The sequence below is a fragment of the Eublepharis macularius genome, chromosome 10 (assembly GCF_028583425.1).
Source record: "Eublepharis macularius isolate TG4126 chromosome 10, MPM_Emac_v1.0, whole genome shotgun sequence".
Classification (NCBI taxonomy): Eukaryota; Metazoa; Chordata; class Lepidosauria; order Squamata; family Eublepharidae; genus Eublepharis; species Eublepharis macularius.
In genome coordinates, this window is record NC_072799.1 from 16027414 (window position 1) to 16054925 (window position 27512).

The following is a 27512-nucleotide window of genomic DNA, read 5'->3' on the forward strand; positions in this document are numbered from 1 at the left end:
TCTTGTTCCTTTACTTATAGTCAATTTCTTGGTAGTCTCATCATTCACCACAATTGCTGCATTCTGGTCTCTGTAGATTTCTTTAACTGCTCTTATGAATTTTTCTCCCATTTGTAGCTTTTCCATAGTGGCAAACATAAAGTCCCAGTTCAAATTGTCAAACGCTTTTTCTGCATCAACAAAAAAGAAACCAACCTCTTTGTCACAACGCTTATCATAATACTCAATAGCATTGATCACTGTCCTTAAATTGTCTCTGATTTGTCTACCAGGTAAAAAACCTGCTTGTTCCTCCTCAATAATTTCCGAAAGCCACCCCTTCACTCTCTCTGCCAGTATCTTCGCAAAGATTTTATAGTCATTGTTAAGTAAGGATATAGGCCTGTAATTTTTCACATTGGTCAGATCTTGGCCCTCTTTGGGGGATCAGTGAAATGTTAGCTTCCTTCCAGGTGTCTGGAATCCATTGATCCTTTAATACTCCATTGATCACTTCTTTTAGGAATGGTACCAGTTCGTTGGCCATTGTCTTATAAAATTTAGCTGTAAGTCCATCTGGCCCTGGTGCCTTTCCCAAATTTGTTGATTGTATTGCCATTTTTATTTCCTCATCCGTTACTTCATTGTTCAATCTATCTCTCCACGCTTCCGAGATTACTGGGAGCTTCATTTTCTCCAAATATGTTGCTATTGATTCTTTATTCACCTCTTTCTTATTATACAATTTAGCATAAAATTTATAGAAGGCTCTACTAATGGATGTCTGTTCCAAATACGTTTTGTTATCTTCACATATTTTGTTTATTGTTTTCTTTTCCTTTCGCTTTTTCAATTGCCATGCCAAATATTTCCCAGGTTTGTTTGCACCTTCAAACCCTTTTTGATTCAGTCTTTTAAGATTCCACTCCAATTCTTTATTATTCATTGCTGTCAGCTGTTCTTGTAATATTTTAATGTCCTGGTAAATTTTCTTTTTCCCTGGTCTCTTCTTTAACTGTATTTCTTTGGCTTTTATTTTCTCCATAATCTCCTGTCGCTTCTCCTCTTTCTTTTTTCTGGCTCTTCCATTTAAGTCCATTAGTATGCCCCTAATTACCGCCTTGTAGGTATCCCAAGCCTTGTTGGTTGGTACTTCTTTATTCATGTTGTATTGTATGAAGAACTTTGTCTCTCTTCTCAGCATCTCCATATTCTCTCCCTCTTGAAGTAAGTCCTCATTTATTCTCCATCCTTTCCTTTTACTCCTTCTCCCCAATTTCCACATAATTGGATTATGATCCGAGCCTACCATCGGCATTATTTCCACTTCCTTAGTCCATAACGCTAAGTCTTTTAAGGCCCAGATCATATCAATTCTCGATAGTGTAAAGTGTCTTGCGGAATAGAACGTAAATTGTCTGCTTTTCGGATTTTGTCTTCTCCATACATCTTCTAAGGTTTCCTGTTGTATCAGTTCAAAAAACAACTTTGGTAGCAATCCTCTTTTCTTTTGTGCAGTTGATGATTTTTTGTCTAAATCCAGATTTGTCACTCCGTTGAAGTCTCCAGCAAGTATTATCTGATCATATGAAAGTTCATCTAGTTGCTTCCTTAAGTCCTCAAAGAAGCTTTCTTTTGCTCCGTTAGGTGCATAAATTCCAACTACCAGCACTCTCTTTAAATTCCATACGCATTCCACTGCTATAAATCTGGCTTCCACATCTTTCATTACAAACTTTGGCTGCAGCTCCTCTTTAATATAAAGCACTACTCCTCTTTTTTCTTATTAGAGGCCGCTGCAAAATCATTGCCCAATTTTTTTGATTTTAAATACTTTACATCTTGTTTTTGAATATGGGTCTTTTGCAAACAAACAATATCACATTTTTGTTTTAATAGCCAGTGAAAGATGCTTTTTCTCTTATTCGGTGAATTAAGTCCATTTACATTCCAAGATAAAACTTTACAGTCCATAATCATAATCTTGTTGCTGGTAAGTCCTTTTCATTGTCTCTTATAAATCGCTCCATCTCTCATTCCGATCTGATGCGTCTTTTAGCCCCTCCAAATTCAAAGGACACTCCTTCTGGTAATTCCCATCTGTACCTGATTTTCATGTCCTTCAAAATCTGAATTAGCGCCTTATATTTTTTCCGGTCCAATAACACCGATCTGGGTATTTCCTTCATAATGATAATTGTCTTGCCGTCAATCTCCAATGGATCTTGAAACTGTTTAGTCACAATCTTCTCTTTCATATTTCGGGTCGTAAATTGCACAATCTCATCTCTTGGTAGTTTCCTCTGGGTCGCAATTCTTGAATTTACACGATATACCACGTCCAGGATAGCCACAACTTCCTCCTCCTCCTTCCCCAGGTATTCAGCTAACACCTCAGTCATCTGTTCTTGCGCTGTTTTTCCTTCCACTTCCGGCAAACCGCGAAATCTTAGCTGCTTCTCCATGTGTTTACTTTCCGCAACCGCCATTCTCCCCCTCATCAGCCTCATCTCTGTTTGTTGCGTGTCAGCTAGATTCTCCACCGCGCCTTCTACTACTTTAACTCTCTGCTGTGTTCCTTGCAGTTCATTTTGCATTGTTTCCATACCTGTCTTTACTTCTGACAGCTCACTTTTCACTGTCTGTTTAACCTCTTTGATCAGCTCCGGTTTCATGTCCTTAAGTTCTTTAATCACTTCTAAGAGTTTTTTGTCTAGATTCTCTATTGCCGATTGCCACTCTTTTTTCGACATCGTGGGGCTTGCCTTGGCTCGCTCCCACGAGTCTGCCCTCTTCCTTAACTCCGTGGCATGAAATTAAGCGTCTTTTTAATTTTTAATTTAAATGTCCCAGTCTTTTTGCAAAGAAAAAACTTTTAGAAAATCCAAAATGTCGGGCGTCTTTTCTCTATGGTTCTTCTATGGTTTTTGTAATCCGAAATGGCTTACTTCCTCTTCCGCTGAAGCCGCGGCTTTTCCCCTTTCAAAGATGGCGATTCCCTTCTTCCTGCCCTCCGGCAGGGGCCACTTCTCTCCAGCAACTCTATTGTTATTACGTACTTCCTGTCTCCCGACTTCCCGCAGTAGCTCTCGCGATGGCAGGATTTTCTCACAGCTCCATAACCGCAAGTATTCAAAACAATAGTCCAAATTCTTTAATAACTTCTTTACGCTTAATCTTTTTTCTGTTTCGACTCTTGCCGAGTCTTCTCCTCGTTATAATTAGCCTGTTGCAGTTTTAAAATCTACTTTTAATCTTCTTTACTTTTAACAATCTGTCCCGTATCAGAAGATAGTGATCTTTACCTTCCCATTCACTTTCCGTGGGTTGTAATCACTGTTTCAATCTTCGTTTCACCTCCACTCCTCTTTCCCCTATTGAAGCTTGGGTACGTAGGTCTTATGCCAACCGCATTGGCCCCGAAACTGCTGCAGAGATCTTTGCCGACCTGTCACAGGGTGGGACCTCAAGGGTCGTGAGGGGGCCCGTCACGTAGAGCCCCCCCTCGCCCGAGATCAACGCGCCCTGAGGTCTTGAGCGTTCTTTGCCTGCTCTCCGCCTGAGAGCAGTCGGCCGCGGGCTATTTTGCCCCTGCCGGCCGGTTAAAACGGCAGTCCGGTCAGCTCCACAGTTGGAGCTGCATCAGACCTCCATGAATCCCAAACCGGAAGTGAATTCTAAGACATCGTGATGGGAGTACTATGTTAGGGGCCTCAGACAAGGGTGAAGAAACCTGCAGTGTCGGCATCTGGAAGCCCTCCAAGGCTCAGGGGCAGAAGGCAGGGGTTTCTAGTTCACTTCCTCCTCACATATCAACCTTCCTGTCTTGTGATGTGAAAAGAGCAGCCTCTTGCTTCCTCTGGGGCTTGTTCCTGTTCACTAGATCATCTCCCATTATGGTTGACAGGTTCCTGGGGGGCCAAACTGGGAAATGGGTGGGCAGGGGGGAGCCATGTGGGGGCTTCCCGAGAGCCCCTTATCGCACCATGAATTACATCATTCTTGGTGCAATTTGGATAGATCAAGATGGGTAGTTGTGATAGTTCCGTCTGGAGCAGTAGAAAAGTGCAAGAGTCCAGTACCACCTCTAAGACTAAACCACAATTGTGGTAGGGTATGCACTTTCGTGAGTCACAGCTCACTTCTTTAGATACAGCTAGAATGTGAGCTGCAGAGGAATTTCAAAGCGAGATTAGAAAGAGAGACTGCTAATTGAAACAGATAATGAAGGTCAAGACAATGCATTCACCTGGATTGAATCAAGACCTAGGCTTCCTGTCTCATCACCAATGTTGATTTCTCCTCACCCATTACCCCTTTCATACCCCATCCTATCCAATGACACCTGCTATTGTCATTCACCAATTATTGTCATTCGGCATCAGAAATCACTCCACTTCCATGATATAAAGACAGATGGACTCACATTCTAGCTATATCTGAAGAAGTGAGAAACGAATACATGAGTTTAAGAAAAAAAAGAGGTTTAAGTGTATTTTGCGCTCCTGGGGAGTGGTCTCCTCTTCATTTCTTGTATCTGTGTGTTCCAGGGGTTGGCCTTGCTTTGGTTATATATCTGAAGAAGTGAGCGGTGGCTCACAGAAGCTCATAACCTACCACAAATTTTGTTAGTCTTATAGGTGCTATTTGGACCCTTGCTGTTTTCTACTGGTTCAATGTCTAAGTAATAGGTCATGCAGAGGCCAATTGAGTGAAAATCGGCCCCACTACTAAATTGGGAGGCAATTTTCACTCAATCAGCCCCAGCACGATCTATTACTTCTGCATCAAGCTAGAAATGATGTGCATGGGTGTCTCCACGTGGGTGCACGTGGGAGCGCACTTCGTCCCTGCCACCATGTTCCCTCATCTTTCCTCCCCTCATTGACCAGGTGAGAGGTGGCAGGGGATCCTCCACCCCCACTGGGGGACTGGCAAGCCTAACTCCCATCCTAGAGGTCCCTGGTCCAATATGAGGCCAACAGCTCTCATAGGAATTGGGCAGGGAAGAACCAGAGCAAGGGCTTGCCTCCCCCCTCACCTTGCAAGCCAACTGGCAGTCTTTGGCATCTCCCAGCTACGCAGGCCTCCACATCTATGTTCTGGGCTTTTTAGATATATTTGATAGTTCCCAAAGGTTCTTTGTATCTTGGAAGAGTGTAGTAGCCAGCCCCCTTGCCAGTCAGAGTAGACAATACTGACCTCGATACACCAGTAAGAGCTTCATAGAATCATAGAATCACAGGGTTGGAAGGGACCTCTAGAATCATCTATTCCAACCCCCTGCACAATGCAGGAAATTCACAAATACCTGTCTCACTCCTACACTCAATGACCCTTACTCCATGCCCAGAAGATGGCAAAGCACCATCAGGATCCCTAGTCAAACTGGCCAGGGGAAAATTGCTTCTTGACCCAAAAGTGGGCCCACCACCTACCGAGGAAGCCTATTCCACTGAGGGATCACTCTAACTGTCTGGAAGTTCTTTCTAATGTTTAGCCGAAAACTCTTTCAATTTAATTTCAACTCATTAGTTCTGGTTCGACCTTCTGGGGCAGCAGAAAACAACTCCATGCCCTCCTCTATATGGCAGCCCTTCAAGTACTTGAAGATGGTTATCATATCACCTCTCAGTTGTCTCCTCTCCAAGCTAAACATACTGAGCGCCTTCAACCTTTCCTCATAGGACTTGGTCTCCAGACCCCTCACCATCTTGGTTGCCCTCCTCCAGACGCATTCCTGCTTGTCTATATCTTTCTGAAAATGTGATGCCCAAAACTGAACACAACACTCTAGCTGAGGCCTAACCAGAGCAGAGTTCCTTCTTCCCATAGACTTTTAAATGTTTCAAAATTTGGCAATCAAATGCCGAGGCAGGCCATAGCTCAGTGAAAGTACAAGTTCAAGATTCAGTAGAACTTGAACTCAGTGAAAGTTCAAGATTCAATTAAACACAGCAGAGCTGAGAAAGAGTTTAGCCTAAGAGACTGCACAGATGCTGCTAGCAGAAATACACAACATTAGGACAGATGGGCCAATTGCCGAGGCTGCTTCGTATGTTCAGGACTTGCCATTTTGTAGCAATTTTGGAACAAAATGTGAACAAAGAACTGGTGAAGTGCTGGTGAGTGATCAACCCATCTTCCACATTCTCACTTCAACCTCAGCTACTTCCCCCCAATGAGCATCTCAGGGCCAAGCTACAAGTGACGTCTGACACAGGTTGGACACTTGTCAGCTTCCCTCAAGTTTTGATGGGAAATGTAGGCATCCTGGTCTTGCAGCTTGGCTCTCCAACTGCTGTCCAATGGACTTTTCAACTGTCACTTGTCCAACATTCCGCCAAGCTGCCTACATTTTCCATCAAAACTTGAGGGAAGCTGACAAGTGTCCACCCTGGGTCAGGCGTCCCTTGTAGTTTGGCCCTCAGACTAGAAATAAGTTTCTCAGGGCAGTTCTCACAGAGACTGGAAGTCCTAAGCCTTCCCTTGGAAACTACATACCTGACATGTTTTTGTAGGTCTCGTTGAAGTGTCCCATACTGGTCTGAATCAATGACACGGCATTAAGTAGTTCATCTAATGACGCCTTTTCAAAATAATCTGAGAAAAAGAAAGGAAGAAAAGAAACACCATTCTGACACCGTTTGCTTTTGCTAGGGGGGACCGTCGCCCCACCCGCTGCCCCAGAGATGCAGTCTCAGCCCTGGAAGTTGTTTTCAGTATCATGATTTGACAACACTTTTTTGAGCTGGGGCTGAGTGTCTTTACCTAACTGCTGGGAAACAGGCATGTGTCACATCCGCAACAGCATGTGTTCCAATCCTGGTATATGAGGCCCTGCAGAAATTAACCACTTCTGAGCAGCCATTGAGGCCAACCTGGGTGACCAGGAGGTGGTAATTAACTGGGGTGGCTCAGGGTGGAAATACACAGTATTAAGTACCTAGGAACATCCAAGGGAACCTCATTTCACGTTCCCCCCCCCACAACTTTCCAAGCTCTCTCTCATACAGTCATACTTCAGTTTGCTCCACATGAATACATTCACACGTTCAATATCAGTTCCTCCTCAACTGCTAAAAGTATCCCAGATTCCCCCACATCCATTCATTGAAATGCAGATCTTGACACTTTCTCACACCTTACAGAAATGTAAATTGGCAAGTCAAAGGCACCTACACAGTACTTGTTCTCACAGCAAAAACAGAGTGGAATTGGTGCTCTTTTCCTCCGGAGGCACTTGCAGATGCAATCCCACAAAGGGAGCTCCCGTGAAAGCGGCATTCACATGTGCTGAGCAAGAACAGCCTGCACTCAGAGAATACTGCCTCTGAACATGGAGGTCCCTTTTAGTCAACATTGGATAGTAACTATTAATGGATGTCTCCTCCATAAATGTCTAATCCCCTTGTATCATCCCTATGCTAGTGGCTATCACTACATCCACCAGCAGTGCACTCTATTCATTGAATGAAAAGTACCTCCTTTTGTCCTAAATATATCATCTATGGAGTTCATTGAGTTCCCCCAAGATTTGAGCTTGGGCTGAGAATATTGCTAGCAGAAAAAGAACCCTACTTGTAACTAGGGGTGTGCAAGGCCTGCCTGTTTCGGTAAACCTGATTCGGTTTTAACTGAATCAGGAAACCATTTCGGTATTAAGGGACTACCCCCCAAGTTTCAGAAAGATTGGACGTTGGGGAGCCATGTTATGCCACCCCCCAAACAAGTTGCTCCCATCCTCCTACACTCTCCATGGTTCTCTATGGGGAAAAACAAGTCATCGTTCTAGGTGGCTTGGGGTGGCATTTTGCAAGCAAAATGCACCCAACTTTCAGGGGACCTGCTCCCACCCTCCACCAAGTTTCAGGCAGATTGCACTTTGGGGGGCCATTTAATGGCCTCCCAAAGAAGGTGCCCCTATCCACCTCCACTCTACTATTCCCTATGGGGGAAATAAGAGAGGCTTGTGTGGCTAGGGGTGGCATTTTGCATGCAAAATGCCCCCAACCTTTAGGGGACCTGCTCCCACATGTCCTCCCACCCTCCACCAAGGTCCAAGCTGATCCCAGTTTGGGGGGCCATTTTATGGCCTCCCAAAGATGCTGCTCTTAAAGCTGTTCAAGAAATAAAGTGTTTTTGACAGGAATTGTGTTTGGGGTGATTCTTTAATGTGAAGTGAGTTGTGTTATTTTTCTGTGTGGGGGACTGCTGGTGTAATGTGTCACAATGCTTTGCCTACTTGTACTTTGAAAGTGAGAAAATAATTTTTAAAAAACTTTATTTTGTGTTATTCATGTTTTATTCTTTGTTGTGCAGTTGGTTCCCATCATAGGGAACAATGGGGCTGGCTGGCCAGCCATCTCTGTAGGTGGTGGGGGAATTTGGGAGAGGGTGTCTGTGGTTCAGGTGCTCTTTCACAGGGACGAGCTCACAGTTAGGAGTGTGCCCACCATTGTAGCACCCCTGAGCTGTGCATAATTGCCCTTGGAAAGAGAGTTTAAAAGTTCCCATCACAGGGAACAATGGGGGACGGCTGGTCAGCCTGTTCCTGGGGTAGTGGCCGGTGTGGGAATGTTGGGGAGGGTGTCTTTGGGTCAGTGTGGGGCTGTGGGGGGGTGGATTTAAAAGGAGGACTGTGCCTGTGGCCATAGATGCCACATTCCGTGGGTTCCTGCTGTGGGAGATTTTCCCATAACAGGAATCAATAGAAAGTGGCTGGCCACAGGACAGGGGAGGTTAGGTTTTGGGGAGGGTGTGTGTGGTATTTGGCAGTTTGGGTGCAGGTGGACTGTGGCTGTGGCCATTAGCAGCCCCAATCCCATGTGTTTCTGTGGTGTGGGAGTCTTCCCCATAGTAGAAAGAAAAAGTGGTGTGGCAGGAGAACCACCTTTGGGGGCATAAAATGGCCCCCCAAAGTGGGATCAGCTTGGGCCTTGGTGGAGGGTGGGAGGACATGTGGTAGCAGGTCCCCTGAAGGTTGGGGGCATTTTGCATGCAAAATGCCACTCCTAGCCACACAAACCTCTTTTATTTCCCCCATAGGGAATAGTAGAGTGGAGGTGGATAGGGGCACCTTCTTTGGGAGGCCATTAAATGGCCCCCCAAAGTGCAATCTGCCTGAAACTTGGTGGAGGGTGGGAGCAGGTGGGAGCAGTTCCCCTGAAAGTTGGGTGCATTTTGCTTGCAAAATGCCACCCCAAGCCACCTAGAACGATGACTTGTTTTTCCCCATAGAGAACCATGGAGAGTGTAGGAGGATGGGGGTGTCAGACTGTGGCTTGCTAAAAGTTGTAATCCAGACTAGCTCTTGCAATGAGACCTGAGTCCATTGGTTTCAAAAGATTTACTGAATATAAACAACCATTATAGTCCACAATCCAAGATACTAGGATCTTGGCTGATACAGAAGTATTGTTACGAATGACAGGCAAAAGCAAAGGTACAGAATAGCAATCCCCTGTAGTCCCCATCCTCCCCCACAGTTCTCAAAACAAACGGCCCGAGGGTGAGAAAGTGAAAGCTTCCCAAGGCTGGAAAAGTTGTAGACATAACATTCTTCTCCTCTCTGTGATGTTCCAGTGAACTGCTTGCCATCTGCAACAGAAGCACTTAAAATACTGACAAGATTAAAATGGAGTCTCTTTGGTTTGAAGATACATAAAACATAGTCAGAACCTGACATTCTGCCCTCTCTAAAACGTTCCTCCCCCAGGTTTGAGAGGACACAAAGTATGAAATGCTTTTAACAATTTAGAAGCATGAACATGAACAGACTCCACCCACTCATCTTGCCCAGAGTCAAAGTCCTTCCACCTGATGAGGTAAAACAGCTTATTATGTTTAACTTTAGAGTCCAAAATCTCTTGTACTTCATAATGGATTTGATCATCAATCAAGGTAGGTATGGGAGGAGCACGGGTGTGCCATTGATTTGCTGGATTTCAGCAGACTGATGTGGAAAGTGGGATGTACGTGGCGTAAATTCTTTGGCAAATCAAGAGCTACAGTAATTTTGTTGATTACTTTGCGAACAGGGAAAGGTCCTAGAAATTTTAACGCTAATTTACGGCTAGTTTGTGCCACTCTTAAATTCTTTGTGGATAAATATACAAGATCTCCTGGATGCAATTCCCATTCGGCCACACGATGGCGATCAGCGTACTTTTTATAATCCTGCTTGGCTTTGTCAAAATGTTTTTGAATAAGAGTCCATTGTTGCGCCGCGTCCCCCCACCATTCTGACACATCTTTAGGAGCTGTTGGAGGGGGAAGAGCTTCAAAAGGAAAGGGTTTAAAATCATAGCCATAAACCACTTTGAAGGGTGTTTCTCCAGTAGAAACATGCATACTGTTGTTGTAGGAAAACTCTGCTAAGGGCAATAAATCAATCCAATTACCTTGTTGAAAATTGATGTAGCATCGGAGGAATTGTTCTAATAGTTGATTAGTTTTTTCCGATTGCCCATCGGTTTGCGGATGGTGGACGGAGCTTAAGCCTTGTTCAACGCCCATAAGTTGGAGAAGCTCCCACCAGAAGGTGGCAACAAAGTGTCCACCGCGGTCGGATATCACCTTCGATGGAAAAGAATGTAGTTTTACAATATGTTTTAGAAAAATGTCTGCTAATCTTTTTGCTGACGGTATAGTGGTACAAGGAATGAAGTGGGCTTGCTTTGAAAATAGATCCACTACGACCAATATACAGGTGTGGTTTCTGGAGGGGGGCAGATCTGTGATGAAGTTCATAGAAATGATTTCCCATGGTCTGCGTGGGGTTTCAAGGGGTTGTAAAAGTCCGGGGGGCTTGCCCTTCCATGTCTTGGCACTGAGGCAAATGGGGCAGGAGGCCACATATTGGGAGACATCTTTGCGCAAGCCTGGCCACCAAAATTGTCTTTGTACTAAATGGAGAGTTTTTAAATATCCATAATGGCCTGCAGTTGGGGCATCATGACAGCGTTGCAATACTTCTTTTCTTAAACTAGCTGGTACGTAGAATCGATCACCCCAAAGCCACTCTCCTTGTACAGATTGATTTAGTTTCTCTTTGGGTACATTCTCCCTCTCCTTTTCCACTTCGCTTTTCAGTTTTTGTCTCCATCCCTGATCTGATTGAGGAGGTTGCGTTGCGCGACTGCGCATCATAACCACACCTCCTAGTTGCGTAGGCGAAAATACAGTATCCACTGTCTCCTCCCTCCGGCTCCTGAGTTGGGGCATGTGCGATAGGGCGTCCGCGAGGAAATTTGTTTTGCCGGGCAAGAATTTGAGGGTGAAATTGAATTTTGAAAAGTATTCTGCCCATCGTAACTGTTTGGCATTTAGCCTCCTAGGGCTACGCAAAGCTTCTAAGTTTTTGTGATCTGTCCAAACTTCGAAAGGATGGCGGGCCCCTTCTAGCCAATGCCTCCAAGAAGAGAGTGCTGCTTTAACTGCAAAAGCTTCCTTTTCCCAGACATTCCCATTTCTTTCTGATTCAGAAAATTTTCGAGATAGATAAGCACAAGGTTTAAGACTATTATCCTCTCCCCATTGGAGAAGAAAGCCCCCAATTGCCGCATCGCTGGCGTCTACCTGTACTATGAATGGGCGATTTTCATCGGGGTGTTGCAGAACTGGTTCAGATATGAATTGCTGCTTTAAGAGATCAAAAGCTAATTGGCATTGCGGTGTCCATATTAGTTTAGCGGTTGGCTTTTTGGCTTGTTCCCCTTTGTTTTTTGTTTTTAGTAGTTCTGTAAGGGGAAGAGATATTTAGGCAAAGTCTTGTATAAATTCTCTGTAGAAATTAGCAAACCCCAGAAATGATTGCAGTTCTTTACGATTTGTGGGGGTTTGCCATTCTTGAACTGCTTTAACTTTGCCTGGATCCATTTTTAGCCCATCTTTTGAAATGCAGTATCCTAAATAACTGAGTTCAGTTTTGTGAAATTCACATTTAGACAATTTGATGGGCAACCGTTGCACATTAGAGTAGTTAATACTTGTTGAACTAGAAGTACATGTTCTTCCTCTGTTTCAGAATAAATTAATACATCATCCAAGTAAACGACTACTCCTTTATATAAAAATTCGTGTAATACTTCATTGATCATGGACATGAAAACCGAAGGTGCTCCAGCCAGGCCAAAAGGCATGACTAAATATTCATGCCCATTGAATATTTTGAATATATTGAATGCGGTTTTCCATTCATCCCCCTCTCTTATACGAACGTGGAAGTAAGCATCTTTTAAGTCCAATTTCGTGAAGATCTTACCTTGTGCCACGACGTTGAGTAGGTCTCTGATGAGAGGTATGGGATAGGCATTTGTGGAGGAGACTGCATTAAGTCCTCTGAAGTCTGTGCATAGTGTATTGCCGAAGGCTTTCACGGCCGGAGAACGATGGTTTTTGCGGGTTTTCCGGGCTGTATTGCCGTGGTCTTGGCATTGTAGTTCCTGATGTTTCGCCAGCAGCTGTGGCTGGCATCTTCAGAGGTGTAGCACCAAAAGACAGAGATCTCTCAGTGTCACCGAGAGTGACACTGAGAGATCTCTGTCTTTTGGTGCTACACCTCTGAAGATGCCAGCCACAGCTGCTGGCGAAACATCAGGAACTACAATGCCAAGACCACGGCAATACAGCCCGGAAAACCCGCAAAAACCATCTGTGCATAGTCTTAATCCTCCATCCTTTTTTTAAAACAAATAGTACTGGAGCAGCATGAGGGCTATTTGCTGGCCGGATAAATCCTCTTTCTAGATTAGTGTCAATAAATTTGCGGAGCTCCTCCCTTTCTATAGGACTCATTGGATATAATCTGCCTTTGGGCAAGGTGGCTCCGGGAATGATTTCTACTGCACAATCTGTCCTCCTATGGGGAGGTAAAGTGTTAGCCTCTTCTTCCGTGAAGGCTTGCAGATAAGCTCGATATTCTTTAGGTATTTGATTGATTTCTTCCTGGGTTAGAAGTGCTTGTTCCATGAGGGTAGGATTGTTACCCCAATTTTGGTTCCAACGATGATTTTTGCAGCTATCGTGTTTAAAAATAATGCTTCCAGCTGGCCAATCGATGTCTGGGTTGTGGTCCCACAACCACCTGCTCCCCAAAATCAAGGGGTATTTAGCTGTAGAGCTAATCACAAATGATCTCATCTCCCAATGTTGTCCCATTCCAGTGATCACAGGTATTGTTTCAGTGGTAACTGGGTTCATGTTAGTACCATCCATTTGTTCAAAAATAACCGGAATCTCTAGTTCTTTCATTGGGAGTACTAGTCCATTCACTAGAGCGGGTGCAATAATGTCTCTGGAGCATCCAGAATCAATGAGAGCCTGCACACGAATATGAGTCTTTCTTTCAGGATTGACTAATGTGACAGGCATGAATAATATGGACCCTCGAGGTCTTTCCACTATGGGGACGGACTGCTTTTTGATCTGCCGTTTGGGTCCATTTACGACAGATCCATTTCGTTTCCCGAACTGGGACTCTCAGGTCCTTCTTCTCCGATTAGAGCGGTTGAATCAAGCTCCATAATTTCTTCAAGTTCTAATCCTTTCTCAGGAGGATTTCTTCGGGAAGAACCTCACCCTCTTGCAGTTCGTGGAACTGGCATTGGGTGGTGCAGCGGGGGAAGGGTGGTAGAGGCTGGACGCTGTGGTTGGAACGGAGTTCGTTGCACAGGCCTGAGTGGACATTGTGCTGCGTAGTGACCGCTTTGGCCACAATGTAGGCACAGTCCTTGTTGCCATCTAGCTTCTCTCGCTCCCCTGGCTGCGTATTCTGCTCCCCTTCCCCCTCTCACAATTATTGAAGTCCGTCGGTGCCCTGTCGCTTGCTGTTGCTCCACGAGCCGTACTTCCTGCATTCGGTTTTCTACTTCACATGCCAATTGAATCCAGCCCAAAAGTGTGGGGGGATTATCCTGCATAACGGCCTGATCCAGCAATTTGGGATTCATGCCTTGTTTAAACAAAATTATTTTTGTAGATTCCTCACATCTTGGGCATTTGGCGGCCAGCTGTCGGAATTTAGTAACATAGTCTCTGGCCAACATATTACCTTGCCTAATGGTTTGTAATTCCATTCGGGCTCTACCCTCTTCCAATGGGTCTTCATATTGAGCTCAGAGGGCTGCTACCAATCCTTGTAGGGAATCTAATTCTGGGCCCCCCAATTCATATAATGTTACATACCATTCTGCCGCTTTTCCCTGCAACCGGGATCCCAGGTGTTCGATTTGACTGGTCTCGTCTTCGAACAAATGTCCCCAACGATTAAAAAATTGAAGCGTTTGTACTAAAAAAAATCCCAGTTTTGCGGGATCCCCGTCGAACGTAGCTTCCATCTTCACCCATCCCATCGGTAGCTCTTGAGGTCTGGCAACCGGTGATGGTAGCGGGTAGTACTGTAAAGGTGCTGGTCTGTGTTCCAGCCGTACATCGGGTCATCACAGAATGGGTTGCATTGGGGGTTGTTGGGGTCTTGGTTGTGGGGGCCCCCGCGGTCTCGGAGGAGGAAGACCCTGTGGCCTCAATGGCAGGCCATGCGGTCTTGGAGCCGGAGGACCCTGTGGAAGTAGAGGGGGGCCCTGCGGTCTCAGAGGTGGAGGACCTTGCGGTGCTGGACCCCGTGGAAGAGGTTGAAGAGGCAGCTGCTCTCGCGGTGGTGGGAGTCCCGGAGGAAGCTCTTGTGGCTGTACAGGTTGTTCTCCTGGGAGGATTGGTGGCTCCTGCGGCTGGAGAGGAGGTTGTTCCAGTGGTCCTTCCCCTCCATCGTCTCCCGGGGGCCCTGGTGGCACACCTTGTCCATCGTCTCCCAGGGGCCCCTCCGGTACCTCGTCTTGAGGTTGGTCAGGTGGTGGCACTGGTTCTTGCTGATCATCCGCTGGCAAGAGTGGCAGTTGCCCCTCCTGAGGGGGGACCCAACCTGGTGCTGGACGTAATCCAGGTAGAATCCTCTGGAGGGCTGCTACCCCTTGACCGATCGAAACTGTAGGGCATTCCGCAACTTCTTGCGGGGGCTCCTCTCCTGGGCCTCCTACAACCAACACTGACAGCAAGTGTACTGCGTGTGCTAAACTCTCCTCCATGCTGCTGATTCTGTCTTCCAATCTTTGTACATGTCTTGGGGCCGAGGTATCGACATCCTCCTCTGGTAATTCCTGGGGCAGTTCAGTTGGAAATTGTGTAATATCCATATATTCTGCAGAGGAGGAGGCTGCTCGGGGCCAAGGCCGAATTCGTAACAAAATGTCAGACTGTGGCTTGCTAAAAGTTGTAATCCAGACTAGCTCTTGCAATGAGACATGAGTCCATTGGTTTCAAAAGATTTACTGAATATAAACAACCATTATAGTCCACAATCCAAGATACTAGGATCTTGGCTGATACAGAAGTATTGTTACGAATGACAGGCAAAAGCAAAGGTACAGAATAGCAATCCCCTGTAGGCCCCATCCTTCCTCACAGTTCTCAAAACAAACGGCCCGAGGGTGAGAAAGTGAAAGCTTCCCAAGGCTGGAAAAGTTGTAGACATAACATTCTTCTTCTCTCTGTGATGTTCCAGTGAACTGCTTGCCATCTGCAACACTTAAAATACTGACAAGATTAAAATGGAGTCTCTTTGGTTTGAAGATACATAAAACATAGTCAGAACCTGACAGGGAGCATCTTGTTTGGGGGGGCATAACAAGGCCCCCCGACCTCCAAACTTTCTGAAACTTGAGAGGTAGTTAGAGGAGAGTTAGTAGAAGGTCTCCACCAAGGTTGGTGTGATTCGAACAGAAAATGCTCCCCCAGACTCCCGGGAAGCCGAGAGAAGGTTTTCTTATTTAAAACAAGGCCCGAATCATTTCGGCAATCTCTGTTTCGTTATTACTGAAATTTTTCAGCATTCAGAAAACGTTTCGGTAATAATGAAAAAAACTGAAACAGCCGTGATTCGGTAACTTTAACCTAATTAGAATACAGAATTGCACACCCCTACTTGTAACCAACAGGGGGTACCTGCCAAGAATCAAGACTTCCTTGCCCTAGAACTTGTATAACATCTATGCTAGTGGCTATCACTACACCCACCGGCAGTGCATTCTATTCATTCAACGAAGAAGTATCTCCTTTTGTCCTAAATATATCACCTATGGAGTTCGTTGAGTTCACCCATGTTCTGAGCTTGGGTTGAGAATATTGCTAGCAGAAAAAGAATCCTACTTGTAACCAAAAGGGAGTACCTGCCAAGAATCAAGATTTCCTTGCCCTAGAACCTCCAGAGAATAAAATCATATATATTTGGTTTAGAACACCCCCTTCCTTTAAAAAAAAATGTGCTGATGAGGAGAAAAACAAAGGGATAGAAATTGCTGGAACCAATAGAGGAAAAGTCTGGAGATCACTCTTTTCCTTCTACACTTCATTTGTACACTTTAGACTAAGGACATCTTTCCCAAAGGTCATTTTTAGCACATTCAATGTGCTAAATGATGATTCTTTTGTTTCAGCCTGGTAACACTTCTTAGGTTATTGCTCCCTTTCCACCAGGGTGGATTTGATTTAAATCAAATCATGGTTTTCTACATAAAGACTCCTCACACTTAGCTTCTTGCACAGATCTAGTCTACTCCCAACAATCTTCTATTCGTTGAATTTTTTGAAACTTAGCACTTAAGAGGTAATGGGTTATTTCTGTGTACAAAGATTTGCAAAGGGATTAAGGTCTTTTCTTAACTGCATATGTTTATTTTATATCCTTTTGCTGTGAAGAAGAGAAATGTGATCTCTGCAGACACAAATTCACAGTTTTGTGAACTGTAAAACCAAGCATCTGTGATAATATCTTCTAGATAGAAAAACTGCCCAATAATCTTACAGAAACCTCTGGAAGAGCATGGCAATGGAATTAGTTTACCAAAAAATTTAAACATTGCATGAATATATAGCCTCATGCTACATAATTTAAAACATTCCTTGTTTCATGATGATAACCTTCGGACTATAATGTATCTTAAATAGAAAACTATCTTTAGATAGATTTTCCTCAAAAAACATTTTATTTAAAAAATTCAATTTAAAATTTAAAAATCTGATTTAAATTTTAAAAAATCCAATTTAGGAAAGTGGGCCCAAGGGAGCAGCACTTGGATCCAGTAAGCGAGCACAATTTGAATGGGGCAAGAGTCCTGGTTCTTATAGGACAAAACAGGTCTTGAGGCTGGGGAGCCCCCTCAGCTGTTGGATCAAAGACTTTGAAGGTCAGTTCCTGGGAATTATAAGGGTTTGATTACTTTGAGAACTTGCTGCCGGGGTGTGTGAAGGGAAATGCAAAGTCTCTCCTGCTGCCTCACAAGGGGCAGTTTGCTAATGAATCTCCCCGGAGCTGAGTTGATGAATTGAGATAGGGATGGCATCTTCTTGGGAACAAATTATAAACTTATCAGTGCTAATTGATTGCTCCTCGATCTTGAGGTGGGGATTTCATCATGGAAGGAGGATATTAGAATGGGCTAAGAGGGGTGACTCAATGAGATCCTGTCTTATTCTAGCTCATGCACGCATCTGGGAAGGAAGTAAATACAATCACCGTGGTCAGTCTGCATTTGCATGAATGTCCTAATCATGCTTGATATCCTGGGTAAGACTCAGCAACTCTGGCTGGAATTCCCCCTGCTACAGATTAGGCTGCATTAATCCAGGGGCCTTGTGATTTTTATGTCACAGGTAGCTATCCAACAGTTATTAAATATGGCAGAGACCGAGGCCGACTACATCATATATCACAAGTCCAACTGAGAGAGGCAAACAGGACACAGTATCAAACAGGACACCGAATCCTATTCCAGGACACTAAAATACTTGACAACACTTCCAAATATTTCGTCAGACTGCACAGGGAAGCCATTGAAATTCATAAGCATAAGCACAATTTCAACAGGAAAGAAGAGACTTTAAGAATGGTTTCCAGTCCTGAAGAACACCAGGCTAACAAAACACTCTATACCTGACAATAGCCCTGCAGAAAAGATTAGCACATCAAGCACCAATCCATATGCAAAAGCACCTCGTCAGGATACAGTGAAGCCTCTCTCCAATAGCATTCAACACCCTGGGAAATTCTTACTGGATGACTCAGCCCAATCCCACCCCTCCTGCATAAATATAAATGACCTGCCAACATCTTTTCCACACTGTGACACTGAGAGATATCTGTCTTTTGGTGCTACACCTCTGAAGATGCCAGCCACAGCTGCTGGTGAAACGCCAGGAACTATAATGCCAAGACCACGGCTATACAGCCCGGAAAATCCACAACAACCAAAAACCATATCTGACTTGCATACAAAACTGTCAGGAAATGCAACTCCAAATAAATAAAATTAATTAATTAAAATACTTTTAATATATTTGAACAATGATAATATCTGTTCACTTGGAATGACTGCCTAGGCTATTACATTATTTTTCATCATTCCCAAAAGATGTTTACTTTTTTACATTTATTTATTCAAATATTCGTATCCTTTCATTGCCATCTCTATCGGTTGGAAAAGGTACTTTACAAAAATAAACAATCAGTTTTTTAAAATCCAGTAAAAACAACTGCTGCACGCATAAATTAGCCACAAATCAGGTAAGCAAAAAGCCTGAATAAAGGTTTTCAAAATATTCCTACAAGCAGTTAGAGTACACAAATGTTTCACCTCGAATAGGCAGATTGTCAGAGTGTCAGTTTTCTTGTCAGTTCTCTAGCCAGGGTTACGCCATATTAACTTGTGCTATAATCTGTAGTTGTTTAGTTTTCCTCCCCAGGTGTTGCCCAGGCTGCACATATCCATTGGAGCAAAGAGTCCTTATCAGACCATTCCGGCCAACAACCTTGATGTCCGTGTCTTCTCATGCCTTCGCAGACAGGACTGAGGGGGGAGGCTGGGAATGGGTGTCTGAAGTGTTGCTACTTTCGTTTTATGTGTCATTCTCAACAAAGCTTTCATTCAGCCAAGGGTCTTTGGGCCTTTGGAATATGGACACCTGTATCCCGAGCATAGTCTTTCAATAAACCTTTTGGAATCAAGAAACTTTGTGCTTCTTGCAGAAGGGGGGACACAAACTCTAGATAACTGGGATTCCACAGTCTGACATTTTGTTGGCGTAACCCTGGCTAGAGAACGTACAAGAAAACTGACACTCTGACACAGATTCTTCATGCTAAATTTCAGACCAATAGACCAAATGTCTAGATTTTATGAACAGAATTTTTAATAAGCATTACTTTAACCAATTCACCTGTGTGATTGCTGTAGAAAACTAGGGAATTTACTTGCCAAGGACTGACATCTGGAAGATAAGCAGGGCTGTTAGTTCTTGGATAGGAGACCTCCAAGAAAAACCTGTGTTATTATGCAGAGAAAGGCAATGGCAAATCACATTGCCCCTCCTCTCCTGCCTTAAAAACACAATAAGGGGTTTTCCTCAGTCATCTGAAGATACTTCATTATTTCACTATACCTATGTTTCTATAACCCTCACCTGGATAGGCCAGGTAAGCCTGATCTCATCAGATCTCAGAAGCTAAGCAGGGTTGGCCTTGGTTAATAATTGGATTGGAGACCTACAACAAAGACTAGGGTTGCAGAGCCAGGCAATGGCAAACCACTTCTGGTAGTCTTTTGCCATGAAAACTCTACCAGGGGTTGCCATATGTCAGCTATGATTTGAGGCCACTCTCCATCACCACGTTTCTACAAACCATACTTTAAATTTCTTCAGATCCCACCACAATTTGAGCCACAAGTTGCAAAGGAAGACTGAGCAGCACTCCCAAGCTCCAAACCTGTCCTTTCAGTCCCTCACCTTTATGCTCTTTATAGAGAGATGCTTTGGGAAGTGTGAGAAGGAGAAGGGTAATCTCTACCAGCAAGTGATCTTGGAGAAGAAAGGAGCAAGATACAGTTTACACAACTGTGTTGGCCAGTAAATGAAAGAGGATTGGGGTGGTCTAAATGATATAACTCAAACCTAAGTGCACAAGAGAGTAATTATTCATGAGCAAACATATAGTCATTTTTATTCCACTCACTTACTGAAATCAATAGGAAATCAAAAGGCTCTGTAGAGACTGGATTGTTTCAGTCGTTTTGAAAGAATTCTTGACATTGAAGTAAAGCTAGCCAAGGTAATTCTGAAATCCTTTTCTGTGCTAGTTGAGTTCAACTTACTTATAACAGGCATCACAGCAACACAGCCCACCAGCAACACGGTTAAAAACACAATAAAATCTTTGAGCCCCGTGGATGCTAAGATTTTGTTGCCACGAGTTGCAGGGAGTTCGCTTGGTTCTGGAAGAACAAGAGAGAAGGAAATTATGTTTTAGTTAACAAATATCACGCAGCCGTATTCCAACTAATCTAGATAAGCAATAGCGAACTTCCTGAACCTAATAGCTTATTTAATAACTAGGGGTGTGCAGTTCAGGTTTTGGAAAACCCGAAAAAACCCGAATCACCCCAATTCGGGTCGATTCGGAGAAACCCGAATTGATTCGGGTTTTCCGAATTGCCATAACCCGAATCGATTCAGGTTGATTCGGGTTGATTCAGGATAGCTTTTTCTCACCGAATCAACCCAAAATTGGTGGGGGCCTTCCTCTAACTCACCTCTAACAACCCCCCAAGTTTCAGAATGATTAGACTTTGGGGGGGCATGTTATGGCCCCCCCAAACCATGTCCCCCTAATCTTAACTTAAAAAAGCCATAGCTTTAGGATGCTGCTGCTCATCTTCATTCATTTTTTCCTATGGGGAAAAAATGAAGAGGCAGGCTTCCTTTGCCAGGGGTGGCATTTCGCATGGAAAATGCCCCCCAACACTCAGGGACCCTTCTCCCACCTTTCCTCCCACCCCCCACCAAGGCTCAGCCTGCTCCCACTTGGGGGGGCATTTAATGGCCTCCCCAAGTCGGTGCTCTCAGCCCCCAAAGTCCACCCCTTACACCCCCACACAAACCCAATTCCCCCCCAGCTGCCACACACAGACCCAAATCCCCACATTAGCCCCTCACAGACCCAAACCCACCCCCAGCAGCCCCACACCCATAACCCCAGGAACAGGCTGGCAAAGGCCAGCCCTCTCCCTTTGTTCCCTATGCTGGAAACTTCTAAACTCTCTTTCCCTGGGCAATTCTGCACAGCCCAGGGGTGCCACAATGGTGGGTACACTTCTGAGTGCCAGCTGGTCCCTGTGAAAGAGCACCTGAACCAGAGACACCCTCTCTCAAATTCCCCCACCACCTGCAGAGATGGCTGGCCAGCCAGCCCCATTGTTCCCTATGATGGGAACCAACTGCACAACAAAGAATAAAACAAGAACAACACAAAATAAAGTTTTTAAAAAATTATTTTCTCCCTTTCAAAGTACAAGTATGCAAAGTATTATGACACATTACACCAGCAGTCCCCCACACATAAAAATAACACAACTCACTTAACATCAGAGAATCACAAACGCACAATTCCTGTCAAAAACTCTTTATTTCTTGAACAGCTTTAGGTTACACAGCAGGGGGGCACACCAAAGGGCATTCCAGCATTCCACCTCACAAAAATAACACAACTCACTTAACATCAGAGAATCACAAAAACACAATTCCTGTCAAAAACACTTTATTTCTTGAACAGCTTTAGGTTACACAGCAGGGGGGCACACCAAAGGGCATTCCAGCATTCCACCTCACAAAAATAACACAACTCACTTCACATCAGAGAATCACCCAAACACAATTGCTGTCAAAAACGGTGAGGTGGGTTGTATTATTTTGTGTAGTACACTGCTATCATGCCCTGTTGTGTAATTTTTTAAAAACTTTATTTTGTGTTGTTCGTGTTTTATTCTTTGTTGTGCATTTGGTTCCCATCATAGGGAACAATGGGGCTGGCCGGCCAGCCATCTCTGTAGATGGTGGGGGAATTTGAGGGAGGGTGTCTGTGGTTCAGAATTGCCCAGGGAAAGAGAGTTTAGAAGTTCCCAGCATAGGGAACAAAGGGAGAGGGCTGGCCTTTGCCAGCCTGTTCCTGGGGTTATGGGTGTGGGGATGCTGGGGATGGGTTTAGGTCTGTGAGGGGCTAATGTGGGGATTTGGGTCTGTGTGTGGCAGCTGGGGGGGAATTGGGTTTGTGTGGGGCTGTAAGGGGTGGACTTTGGGGGCTGAGAGCACCTACTTGGGGAGGCCATGAAATGCCCCCCCCAAGTGGGAGCAGGCTGAGCCTTGGTGGGGGGTGGGAGGAAAGGTGGGAGAAGGGCCCCTGAGGGTTGGGGGGCATTTTGCATGCGAAATGCCACCCCTGGCAAAGGAAGCCTGCCTCTTCATTTTTTCCCCATAGGGAAAAATGAATGAAGATGAGCAGCAGCAACCTAAAGCTATGGCTTTTTTTAGGAGAGGATAGGGTGACCTGGTTTGGGGGGCCATAACATGGCCCCCCAAAGTCCAATCGTTCTGAAACTTGGGAGGTTGTTAGAGGGAAGTTAGAGGAAGGCTCCCACAATTTTGGCTTGATTCGGTGGGAAAATGCCTCCCCCAGGCTTCAGAGAAACCTGGGGAGGCTTTTTCCCATTGAAAAAGCTAACCCGAATCAACCCGAATCAACCCGAATCAGTAAACTCGAATCGGCTGGGCGATTCGGGTTTCTGCTAAACCCGAATCGGCTTCTTGATTCGGGTTTACCTGATTCGGAAAACACAAACCAGTGTGCCTTTGCACACCCCTACTAATAACAAAACACATTTTCACCTGTCCTTTTCAGCTACAGCTGCTGTGAATTTCAGCTCCCTCTTAGCTAGCAGTGAACAGAACACGAGCATCCCTATTTTCAACAAGAACAACAGAATCGGTTGGACATAAACTGAGGATCTGATGGGAGCTGAGCTGGACCCCTTCCCATTGTCAGAACTCCTCCTGGGCTGGACTCCATCTCAGGAACAAACTCCCGGTAGGATGACCAGGAGGAGCCAGGGATCACCCCAGTGGAAGACCAGGAGGCTCAAGAGATGTCCATCAATATCAGATTAGCTCCAGAACTGGAGCCCCTGGACTTTGAGGCCTTGATTAGAGGCTTGCTCCAGAAGCCTCCATTCAACACCCTGTCAGGACACCTTTCTCTCCTATAGGGTGAGCACTCTGGACCACCAGCCCTTCAGGTTGTCCCAATCCCTAGCAGGAGCAACAGACTCAGTGGGCCTATGAGGAAATAGCACAGTGGTTAAGAAGCACCATACTTGTAGCCTATGCTCCTGCCACCAAGCTAGATCACTGCTCCTGTGTACATTGTTCCTCACAGAACTGGGTTTCAATCAAGCCTTGTGGATCAATCAATGCATATGGGCCTGTGGGTCCCTGATTAATCTGCCAGTTTGGACATAGGAAACTTCAAACTGTGACCTAAACCTCAATGCTGCCCTGAAGGGCAGACATAATAATAATAACAATGTGCTTATATACTGCCCTTCTGGACAGATTAGTGCCCACTCCAAGTGGCGAACAAAGTCAGTGTTTTTGTTATCCCCACAGGGGAGCTGGGGCTGAGAGGAGTGGCTTACCCAAGACCACCTCCTAAGCTCATGGCAGTAGTGGGATCCGAACCAGTAGTGCTGACTCGCAACCCAACCACTTAACTACAACACTACAGCAGCTTCTCCTGAGGAGTCCACAGCCACCTCCAGCACTCAGCTGCTTAAAGTCAGGAGGACCCCCACAGAGTCATTGTTTCCTATATTTAGTTTTCATAATCTCCACACTTCAAAGAGCTCTAAGGGCTCTTTCCCCCCTTACTCCAATCCATCCACCAATCAAATAGTTTCCTCCCGCTTCCCGTTCTTCCATTAAGTGTCCCATTTTTTCCATTCCTCCTGTGTAGCATGAGCCATTTGTGGTGTGTGCACACTTTACAGACCTTGGTCTTCTTCCAAAGGCTGCTCCTCTTCTTCTGTGAGGTAAAAATATAACTATAATCAAACACTCTAATAATAAGTGAAATATTTCTGTGCTGGTATGGATATCAGCAAGCTATAAACTAGGAGGCAGATTTCAGTATACCTAGGGAAACTTCCAAGAGAGAAACATCCAAGGAAGAAAAAAATACCAGGCTCTTAACAATGTCGAGGACAGGACAAATCCTTGTTCCTCAGGGCTGTTGACTGAAGGCTGTTTGTTTATATCCTGAAACGGGTGGAAAACTGAGGTCCATAATTAAGATGGGCATGAACAGGGGGGGGGGAGGAACATGATGTTCGTTTCCATCCACGAACACGGACTCACAAACAACCATGAACATGGCCCTGTTCACGAACATGTTCATGGTTGGCTATTCGTGGGGGACAGCAGGCTCTCCTCCAGCCATCATCCAAGTTTGGTCAAGTTCCCTACTGCACCACTCCCAGAAACCTGATCTGAGCAGGCACCAGGAAAAGTACCAATAATAAATAATAGCTTGGCCCCAGAGCCTGGCATCAGCCCTGGAACTTGAAGGGGTAGATCCCTATCCCACCACACACAAAGCAAATTCAAGCTCCAATGTACTCTGTCTATCAAAATGCCAACAGCAACTGTCTCTCCACTGTATTGTCGAAGGCTTTCACGGCCGAAGAACGATGGTTGTTGTGGGTTTTCCGGGCTGTATTGCCGTGGTCTTGGCATTGTAGTTCCTGACGTTTCGCCAGCAGCTGTGGCTGGCATCTTCAGAGGTGTAGCACCAAAAGATAGAGATCTCTCAGTGTCACAGTGTGGAAAAGATGTGGCAGGTCATTTATATCTACTCAGGAGGGGTGGGACTGAGCTGAGTCATCCTGTAAGAGTTTCCCAGGGTGTGGAATGCTAATGGCGGGAGTCTTCACTGTATTCTGAGGAGGTTCTTTTGCATATGGATTGGTGCTTGATGTGCTAATCTTCTCTGCAGGGCTATTGTCGGGTGTGGAGTGTTTTGTTAGCCTGGTGTTTTTCAGAACTGGAAACCATGCTCTGTTCATTCTTAAGGTTTCTTCTTTCCTGTTGAAGTTTTCCTTATGCTTGTGAATTTCAATTTCAACTGTACAGGGAAGCATTCCACACCCTGGGAAACTCTTACAGGATGACTCAGCTCAGTCCCACCCCTCCTGAGTAGATATAAATGACCTGCCACATCTTTTCCACACTGTGACACTGAGAGATCTCTATCTTTTGGTGCTACACCTCTGAAGATGCCAGCCACAGCTGCTGGCGAAACGTCAGGAACTACAATGCCAAGACCACGGCAATACAGCCCGGAAAACCCACAACAACCATTGTCTCTCCACTGTCTGCAAAGTCAGACTTGGGAGATCCCCTCCCCCCTGCTCTTTGCTTCCTTGTAACAAATTTGGAGCTCCACACTTAAAGGAAGACCTGCCTATCAAGCTAAATTAGGCTTAGATTGGGGTTTCCAGGGCAACAGCAGGAGTTCAGACAGAGTTCAGACAATTCCTGCCTAAGTTGCCAAGGCAATTGATTGCAGGTACCAGACTGTCTGGCTTGACGAACAGCAATGAACGAGGCTTGCAATGACCACCTGTCCGTTTAGAATGGGGCCTCATGAAGAGCTTGTTCGTGATCAGCAGATTGGGGTGTTTGTGGCTTTTTTTGTTTGTATTGCTGTTCATGCCCATCTCTAGTCCCTACCCATCTCTAAATCTGTCTAAAGATGTCTCTCTTGCTTTCCAAACCTCACCAAGTGAGATACAAACTCCTTTATCATGCGAGAAAAATTTTAAAAATCCCACAGCACTGCATGTGGTGTCATGTAACGTGCAGTAAAAAATGGGGACCAACACAGCATGCTTCTAGGAATCACTGGAAACTCTGTGGTTAAACCATATGGTGGAGTGTAAGCTGCTTCACAGACCTTCTGGCTCTGCATCCTCAGCTGATTCAGAAGGCTTCTTTTCTGTGGAAGGCAAACAGATAATTATGATCACGCCCTCTTATAATAATTTAGATATCTCTGAGCTAAGCTATCCATCATCTATAAACTAGAGGAAAACATTCCACATACTTGTGAAATCTTCCACGTTTGTAGACAAATACTTTGCTCCCTTTTTACTCTCCAAGAGAGGGGCATAATGCCCCAAAATGAAAAGAAAGAAACCCGCACGTGCATGCATGCAAGGAAAGCCCCCATACTTGTCATGGCAGTTAGGCTGAAGGCTCATTGTCTACAGCCAAAGTGAAGGAGTGGGAGGGGAAAAGAGGTCCTTACCCATCTCTAAATCTATCTAAAGATGTCTCTCTTGCTTTCCAAGCCTCACCAAGTGAGAGAAACTCCTCTATTGATTAGGGTTTGCCAGTATCCAGGTGGTAGCTGGAGATCTCCTGGAATTACAACTGACCTCCAGCCCACAGAGATCAGTTCCCCTTGGAGGGTGGACTCTATGGCATTATACCCTGCTGAGGACCCACCCCTGCCTTCTCTCGTCTGCAGCTTTCATCTATGAATGAGTTTCTGCCACAGAACACACTTGCTTCGCCACTAAAACGTTCCTTTGGGCAAAGGCACATTGGAAACCACTGATGTTGCACAAAAGGACACTTTAGCAGGAAACACACTCTGCAGCAGAGGCTACATAGCTCACACACAACTTATTCACGGGATACAAGTCAATGTGTTTTGTGTTACTTAGGAACAGTTGAACCGTCAGGAGTCTCATTTTCCCCACTGGAGTACCCCCCATCCCTGCCTCTGTTGCTTGCCACTGCTCAGAGCGGCATGGGAGAACAATTTTAAATCCTCACAGCACTGCATGCTCCATCATATTACATCCAGTAAAAAAAGACGGAGGGGGCGGAGGCTGACATAGCTCTAGGAATCACCAGAAATTCTATGATAAAACCATATGGTGGAGTATATTTTACTTCACTGACCTTTTGACAGCTTCTTAGTTGATTGAGCAGGTTTATTTTCTGTTGGAAAGCAAACAGGTAACTATGATCACACCCTCTAATAATAATCCAGATAGCTCTGAGCTGATTTGTATATCAGCAATCCACCTTCATCTACAAACTAATGAAAAGCATCTACATATGTGAAATCTTCCCTGCTTGTAGACAAATACCTGTGTCAGAGCCTGTATCCATTGTGACTCCATGTTGTATTCAGATGCTTTCTCATGCTGTAAGGTTCCAGTGCCTTTCTGTCCACAGGTTGCAGACATCCAGCTGCGTTCCCAGGGAAACAGGAAGGCACCTTATCTCCTAGTCTAAGCCCTGTCCTTGGAAGAAGTTCTCCCTCACGTTCCCAGGCTTCAACTGTGGCTGGACAATGGGGGGGGGGGATTCTGAGGGACTGTGTGATATACTGCTTTTGGTATCTATCAAGTCAGTCTCAACAAAGCTTCCCTGTCAGCCAGAAGTTTTGGTGCCTTTGGATTAATTATGGACACTTGTGCTATGAATGTAATCTTTCAATAAAGAACCTTTTGACTCAAGACCGTGGATTTCTTGCAGCAAGGGGTTGGGAGATGAATTCAGAGTAACTTGAATTCCATAAACTG

The 27512-nt window shown here is 45.0% G+C and overlaps 1 protein-coding gene across 1 annotated transcript in view; it reads right to left on the bottom strand.

Annotated features, from left to right (window-relative positions):
* Window positions 1-27096, bottom strand: part of LOC129336962 (C-type lectin domain family 4 member M-like) — a 36695-nt gene extending 9599 nt beyond the window's left edge. The window contains exons 1-5 of the mRNA XM_054990394.1: window positions 27075-27096; window positions 25868-25909; window positions 23906-23938; window positions 20181-20300; window positions 6484-6582 (exon numbers count right to left, since the gene is read on the bottom strand). Coding sequence (XP_054846369.1) covers window positions 6484-6582; window positions 20181-20300; window positions 23906-23938; window positions 25868-25909; window positions 27075-27096 — 316 coding nt within the window. The remainder of the gene's footprint in view (window positions 1-6483; window positions 6583-20180; window positions 20301-23905; window positions 23939-25867; window positions 25910-27074) is intronic.
* Between the last annotated feature and the right edge of the window lie 416 nt (window positions 27097-27512).